The 7,872-nt window shown below is 45.1% G+C and overlaps 2 protein-coding genes across 4 annotated transcripts in view; both read left to right on the forward strand.

The window, feature by feature from the left end:
- LOC144086103 (receptor-interacting serine/threonine-protein kinase 2-like) overlaps positions 1-442 on the forward strand; it is an 18,608-nt gene extending 18,166 nt beyond the window's left edge. For all 3 annotated transcript variants that reach the window (XR_013304343.1, XR_013304344.1, XM_077615903.1), the window contains one exon: positions 1-442. This exon is cut by the window's left edge. The gene's annotated coding sequence lies outside the window, so the exon portion shown is untranslated.
- A 1,470-nt stretch (positions 443-1,912) lies between these two features.
- Positions 1,913-3,579, forward strand: LOC144086054 (SRY-related protein CH2-like). Its single transcript, XM_077615822.1, has one exon. The coding sequence runs from the start codon at positions 2,759-2,761 to the stop codon at positions 3,053-3,055; it is 297 nt and encodes a 98-aa protein (XP_077471948.1). The 5' UTR covers positions 1,913-2,758; the 3' UTR covers positions 3,056-3,579.
- Positions 3,580-7,872: the final 4,293 nt, after the last annotated feature.

The following is a 7,872-nucleotide window of genomic DNA, read 5'->3' on the forward strand; positions in this document are numbered from 1 at the left end:
TAGCAGCAAGGAGTAGGCAAGAGAAGCCGTGTTCAGAATATTTCATGTTCAAAGTTCCATTCAAGTTCAGAAAGTTAAAGGTTAAAGAGCTGTTAATACAGACATTTGAAACGGAATAAAAATAATTCATTTTCTCTACTTAGGCAGCCAGTGTATATCTCACATTATTATTATTTTATTTTTGTATTACTGATTGATTGATTTTTTTATTCATCTTTAAGTTAATTTATCTAATTCATTATTTTTCTGTAAAAAAATAAAGATATTTGATAACGTTGGAATGTTTTATCAGCGCTTTTCTTGTGGAAATCCTGATGCGGCCCAGTCTCACCCAGACTTGGCCTCTAGCGGCCCCCAGGTCAATTGAGTTTGAGACCCCTGATGTATAGTAAGGCTTTTTTCGAAAAATTCGAAATAGTATAGTAAGGCTTTTCTTTTAACAAACAACATACTATTGTAAGGCTTTTTTCATAGAAAAAACGACATAGTATAGTAAGGCTTTTTTTCTTTCAAAAACAATATAGTATAGTAGGTCTTTTCTCTTAAAAAAACGACATAGTATAGTAAGGCTTTTTTTTGTTAAAAAAAATGACCATGTATTGTATACGGTTTATTGCTCTTTATGTCTGTCAAGTCAACTAAGCGGAAGATACGTCTGCCCTCTTCCACACCAACAGGGGGCAGAAAAAACCCAATCAGACTAAACTCTCCTTGCTTCCTGCCTGAGGTCATAGGTCATAACCAGTATGAGATCAGTAGTCTAGCCTTGAAAGTACAAGACAAGACAGGCAACCATGGAATCAAGGAATCAAGGAATCAAGGAAGCAAAGAAGCAAAGAAGCAAAGATACCCTTCAGTTCCCAATCATACGCAACTGGTAGGATCAAATTTAAGTACCACTTTGATTCCAGCTGATTGATGCTCCGTTTGTTTCTCCCAACCATAAATTGTATAAATTGCATTGTTTGTGCTTTCCTTTCACTTGGATGACTCTTACTATCAATCTCTGTCAAGTGAATATCAGTATTCATTGACTCAATCAGTTGATATAACAATTGACTTGCACTTCCTTCCACTCTATCATTTGAACTCCCTTCTATATTTCTGTAGTAAATTGAAGATGTTACGAGTAAACTCAAGAGCAACACTTTGTTCAACATAATAGTAACTTGAAACTTGAATGATGTCACATGCTTCCTTCTTTAAGCTTTTCAACCTAATCCTTTCCTATCACCACAAATTTCAATAAAATGAGAAAAGAATTTGAGTTGTTCATGCTGTGAGAAGATCGGGGCCTTTTTCAAGTGGGGCCAAAAAAAAATGAAGGAAGTACACAACAACTGGACAATGTCAAAGTCACCAATATACACTCTTTTTCCAGCTGGAATACTGCCTCATGGACCACTGGCTTTCAAGTCTCCAAAAACCTGGGTTAGGATTAGGGTTAGTGCCAGGGTGGGAACTTTTGAAATCAAGTGGAATCAGGAATGGTCAAGGTCAACCACGGGAGCCTAAACAGCAAAACCCCACCCTAACCCTTCCCGAGGAGAAGGGAGGGTCCGTATCTTTGGAGCCCGACGGGGATAACCGGATGACCACCGAGAATTTCTGCCGCTGGCACTTTTTTTTTCCTTCTAAACCAGGGGTGGGGAACCTATGGCTCGGGAGCCACATGTGGCTCTTTTGATAGGTGCATCTGGCTCGTTGCAAACCTGTGAGCTAAAATATGGAATTTGCTAGTGACAGAACTGAGATATTACATCTAGAACTGCTTTCATCTTCATTTTTGGGGGGCAGTAGACTCTTCTGGAATGCATCCTCTCATTGATTAGCAAAAGCATAAGAATCTTTTAAAAAATATTCATTTTTTTTCCACTTTAAAAGTGGTGAAATTACCCCAAAAAATTGAAAAGGCACTCGTTTACATGTATGTATTTTGACTTTTAAATTCGTAGTCTGGCTCACAAGGAATAACATTGGAAAATAGGAATTGTTTGTGGCTCTCTTCGTCAAAAAGGTTCCCCACCCCTGCGCTAAGCCATTTCAAAAAGCTGCGACGACCCCGGGCGGGGGTGGCCAACCAAATACATGCGCTCTTTTCCTGGGCTTTTAGCAAGCCCAGCCGTGTCTGTTATTTTTCCAAGAAGAGGAGTCAAAGATGACGGTAAACCCGGTCGGTCCGGCAAAGTGGTTCCGAGACCAGCATTAAGGTTGACCTGAAAAGGAAGCACGGTCGTGGCCGGAGCCCTATCGGACCACTCCAGATTTGGCGTGGATTTGAAAGCGGCACAAAAAAAAAAAGAAGCACGTTGGCACACAAGTTCTCTTTGCACTTTTCAACCCCCAAAACAAAAGAAAAGAAAAATGACACCAAGTAAAGACAAAGTACGTATATGATATTTTGCAGCTCCCGCGTGTTCCGAGAGGCCTCGGTAAAGATGATTTTCTCCCTTTTTGGCATCTCATCGGAGATTTCTTAAGCTTAAGTATCAAAAGGAGCGACTGTCGCAAACCTTGGGTTGGAGTGTTTTTTTTTTCTTTCTTTCCCCACTTGAGGGGATTACAGGGCTCTCTTCTCCTCATTGGTTTAGCAGCCCAACGTGACTTTGGAGCAGAAACGAGCGCTGCGCTTGCTGGCTTTCTTCTCTTCACTTGTCCTCTGCGCAGGCAACAGCTAGACGTAGCTTCTCTCTCCGTCGTCTTTCTCTTTCTACCGTTTGGGTCCGGAGGCCACTGGAGCACGCGCCGGAGCCCGCAAATGGCCAAAGCTTCGGAGCACGTCAAGAGACCCTCCCATGAACGTCTTCATGGTGTGGTCCAGGGGACAACGGCGCCAGGTGGCCCGGGACGGGAGCACCCCGAGAGGCACAACTCGGAAATGGGCAAGCGACTGGGCGCCGAGTGGAAGAAGCTGGGCCACGGCGAGAAGCGCCCTTACATGGACGAGGCCGAGAGGCTCCGCGACCGCCACCTTCGAGAACACCCGGACTACAAGTACGGGCCCCGCCGCAAAGTCAGGGCGGAGGCACCGGCGGGGCTTTTGCTGCGCTTCTAGGCCGAGGAGGCGACTTTGGCGACCTGGACGAAAGCCACGGGCTGGACAAAAGGCCCACCCTCCCGGCGCCTCACCACCAGCGGATGGCCCAGTTCCAGTGGCCGGCCTTCGGGGGGGGGGGGTCTTGCTTGGTCCCCCGCCCGGCTGTGCCCGCAGGTGGCGGCTTATATTCTCCTCCCGGCCGCTGCCTGGGCGAGTAAGAGCGGCGCCGGGAAAAAAATAAGCATCAGCTTCATTAGCGGCGGCTATCCGCTCTGGACGGAGGAGCCCGCCGGCGGGCCGTCTTTCTACTCGGCCGCCCCGGCAGAGTCATTTGGATGTTGCATTTTAGTAAGCCAGAAGTGCCACGGGTTTTGGTAAGATTTGGCCAAAAAACAACAACAACAACAACAAAAAACCTCCCCAATTTTCACCCGCACACCTCCAGGATGGCCCCGGCATAGAGCTGCACGCAGGTGGAAAAAAAAAAGACCGGCTCATCGTTAATGCTTTTCCTTCCAAGTCATACAGCCCCAACCGAGCTGACTGACAAACTTGAAGCAGCGGGGGTTGGGCTGTGTGAAGCAGCTGACTCCAATCCACTGATTACACTCGCAGGACACTAGTATTGCGGAAAATTTCCTCTTTAGAAGTTGAAACCAAAGCACTCACTTTTGGCCTTTTTTTTAGTCTGCCCAGCCCTGTTAAATAAATGCCTAGTTTTAAGGGATGTTACGTCTTCCTTATGTCCAATGCTTCAATTTCTTCGAGGCACTCGCTCGCTCATCAATGGAAAAAAGTTTGCACTTTCATGGCCCATGTTTGAAATAGGCTTAAAAAAAAAGAGTCTTGAACTGGCTTTTGACAGTTTATACTAGGCAGGGAGGGGTGGCTTTGCAAAGGTGACAAAGGCACATACATGGGTGACGAAGTTGAATCAACGGGGGTTGGGCCAACGTGGGTGGGTGGGGAGCGAGTAGCTTTTCCTTTAAGTCATACAGCACCAACCGAGTTGACTGGCAAAGTTGAACCAGTGGGGGTTGGGCAAGAGAAGCAGCTGACAGCAATCCACTGATTACACTCGCAGGACACTAGTATTGCAGAAAGTTTCCTCTTTAGAAGTTGAAACCAAAGCATTCACTTTTGGCCTTTTTTTAGTCTGCTCAGCCCTGTTCAATAAATGCCTAGTTTTAAGGGATGCTACGTCTTCCTTATGTCCAATGCTTCAATTTCTTTGAGGCGCTCACTCGCTCTTCAATGGTCAAAAGTTCACGCTTTGATGGCCCATGTTTGAAATAGGTTAAAAAAAAGTTTTGAACTGGCTTTTGACAGTTTATACCAGGCAGGGAGGGGTGGCTTTGCAAAGCCATCCACCACATACATAGGTGACGAAGTTGAATCAACGGGGGTTGGGCCAACGTGGGTGGGCGGGAGGGGAGCGAGTAGCTTTTCCTTTAAGTCATTCAGCACCAACCGAGTTGACTGGCAAAGTTGAACCAGCGGGGGTTGGGCTGTGTGAAGCAGCTGACTCCAATCCACTGATTACACTCGCAGGACACTAGTATTGCAGAAAGTTTCCTCTTTAGAAGTTGAAACCAAAGCACTCACTTTTGGCCTTTTTTTAGTCTGCCCAGCCCTGTTAAATAAATGCCTAGTCTTATGGGACGTTACGTCTTCTTTCATATATGTCCAATGCTTCAATTTCTTTGAGGCGCTCACTCGCTCTTCAATTGTCAAAAGTTTGCGCTTTGATGGCCCGTGAAATGTTTGAAATAGGTTAAAAAAAGTCTTGAACTAGCTTTTGACAGTTTATACCAGGCAGGGAGGGGTGGCTTTGCAAAGCCATCCACCACATACATAGGTGACGAAGTTGAATCAACGGGGGTTGGGCCAACGTGGGTGGGTGGGGAGCGAGTAGCTTTTCGCTCAAGTCATCCAGCACCGAACGAGCTGGCAAAGTTGAAGCAGCGGTGGTTGTGTTGTGAGAAGCACCTGACGCCAATCCACTGATTGCACTCGTAGGACACTAGTATTGTGGAAAGCTTTGCTCTGTCCAGGTTGAAACCAAATCTCTCATTCTGACCCTTTATTTAGTTTGCCCAGCCCTGTTAAATAAATGCCTAGTCTTAAGGGATGCTACGTCTTCCTTCATATGTCCAATGCTTCAATTTCTTTGAGGCGCTCACTCGCTCTTCAATTGTCAAAAGTTTGCGCTTTGATGGCCCATGTTTATAATAGGTTAAAAAAAATCTGGAACTGGCTTTTGACAGTTTATACCAGGCAGGGAGGGGTGGCTTTGCAAAGGTGACAAAGGCACATACATAGGTGAAAAAGTTGAATCGACGGGGGTTGGGCCGCTGTGGGTGGGTGGGGAGCGAGTAGCTTTTCGTTCAAGTCATACAGCATCGATCGAGCTGACTGACAAAGTTGAACCAGCGGGGGTTGGGCTAGAGAAGCAGCTGACGGCAATCCACTGATTGCACTCATAGGACACTAGTATTGTGGAAAGCTTTGCTCTGTCCAGGTTGAAACCAAAGCACTCACTTTTGGCCTTTTTTTAGTCTGCCCAGCCCTGTTCAATAAATGCCTAGTCTTATGGGACGTTACGTCTGTGGAGTATGGAATGTATTCTTATGCTTTTTACTAGTTAATAGGTTTATTTAGTGTAGTCACTAGAATAGAATTTTGCATGGGCTAGCGGAAATTTCCGTCCGTGACACCTATGAGTTGGGGGCGCATCATCTACCATGACACGGCCATTTCTTTGTTCACATTTTCCTGCCTAAAGTTTGTACCTATGTCACATGACCTTTGTTCAATAAAACTGGCAGACTCTGTTGGAGGGACCAGGATCTCAAACTGGCCAAGCTAAGAGGTGAGTGCATCTACTAGCGCTGGCTACTCTGACTTCCTCCTTCAGCTGAAGCTAGTTAAAAACTCATCATGGCCGACTCTGTGTGCTTCCTCTAATTCGAGTTATTGAATGTGTTAGATGTACAGTTTTAGCACCTATCCCTAATTCCTTAACTCAGTCTGATCTCATCTAACAAATGTGCGCGTTCAGCATCGAAGGAAGAGACCAGGGTTTGCGAGTTACTCCACAGATGGTTTATTCCAGAAATTGATCCCTACAGAGCTCCGGGCCCCCTCCCAAATAATAGTAAACCAGCTGCGCGTCGTAATGCACAGTGGAGGATGAAAAGACAACGGTCCACACCCGCGTTTGCACAGTTATAGTTAAACAAAAATGAATATTCATTCGCTGATTCTAATGATATTCGGACTGTCCCACGACGATTCTGGAGGGGTGTCCTCCCCTGAGATCTGCTTGCCCGCAAATCCACGTCTGGCTTGGTCGCCATCTCCGCATGAATTCCTTTGTTTCTGGTATCATCTGGACCATCGCCCTCTCCGCGGGGATCCCTTTGTCCCTGGTTTCATCTGGGCCACTTATCACCGGGACCACTTGTCACCTGGACCACACCTTGAAGCAGAAACTCAGACAAAAGACCTTTTGTTCATTGTAATTGAGTTGAGAACAATAGTTTTAATCCTACTGTGGTACTATATCAAAAATGCAACAGCTACAATAAAATGAAGGAATAAAATATGTCATATTCTTCAAATGTTAATCGATTAGATCCAACATTTTCTGGTGCCTTAGAAACCCGGGAGATTCATTTCTGAATTTTCGGACCGCGGTGGACTGAAGGCCGAGAATACTGATGTCAGCTACTCTTACTTTGAAAGAGAGGGCATTTCGGTCGATCGCGGCACGTTTGAAAAACGAACCCCCCATCAAAAAGGAGGAGGCACAAGAGACGGTAAGGGGCTGTTTAAAATTAATATTTAGGACAAGTCTGGTGGGAATCCCGTTTTTCCAATCGTGAGAAAGTCGAAGAAAAACGCCTCATAAATCGGGGATAAATGCATATCGTTGGGGAGTATGTATGTAAAAAAAAAAAGAAGTTAATACACAAGGTATGCGGCGGACGTACACTTCGGCCATAAGTTACGTTCGTAAGGCAAGCTGGTGACGCGGCTTTAACCTAGGGGGTGAAATAGTCCCTCGGTAAAGGATTTCTGGAGATTGTTAAAAATAAACCTTCAAAAAATACTGCACCCGATGAGTAAGAAAGCGCTCGATTAAAAAGTATAGTACTATTATAGAAACCGGAAGTGTTTGTTAAGAACCCAAAGTACGCCGATACGCGCTCGGGACGCGCTCGTGAATAGAGAGGATTTAAAAGTAACGGTTAAAAAGACAACGTAGACGGATAAATAGGATAATAAAAATAAGTATTAAAGAGATAATACATTAGATGGGACGTCCCTAAAGAATCGCCGTAAAATATCGGGGTAAATATATTAATAGCGTAACATATTTGAAAAACGTTCAAACAGGAGCGAGAAGAAAAAAGCATCCAAGATGGGCTCGGGGAACAGCAAAGAATATCCAACTGATGTCAAATTCATGTTGAAACATTTTCCTGGTCATTGTGGTCATATAGAAGAATGGACCAAAAAGGACAAAGCAAATGTGTGGGGGGTGGGGAGGGGCTATTGTTATTAGAGCCTTTGCAAGCTATTCAAAGGAGCTTAGAAGTAAAAAAGGCTGTAAACAAAGGGAAGAAGCAAGAAAAAATTGGTAAACAGCTGGAAGATATTAAAGTGTGGATAGAACAAGCTGCAAAACGAGAAGAACAAAGGGTTAAGAAGAAAATAAAAAGGGCAGAACAAAGAAATACCATGGGCGCTGTGATTGATGTTAGGCCCGGTGAAGAAACAATGGCAAGAAGCCCACTTTACGGCCAGCCCCCCTTCACAGATTTTGACAC

Source organism: Stigmatopora argus, chromosome 12 (assembly GCF_051989625.1).
Source record: "Stigmatopora argus isolate UIUO_Sarg chromosome 12, RoL_Sarg_1.0, whole genome shotgun sequence".
Taxonomy (NCBI): Eukaryota; Metazoa; Chordata; class Actinopteri; order Syngnathiformes; family Syngnathidae; genus Stigmatopora; species Stigmatopora argus.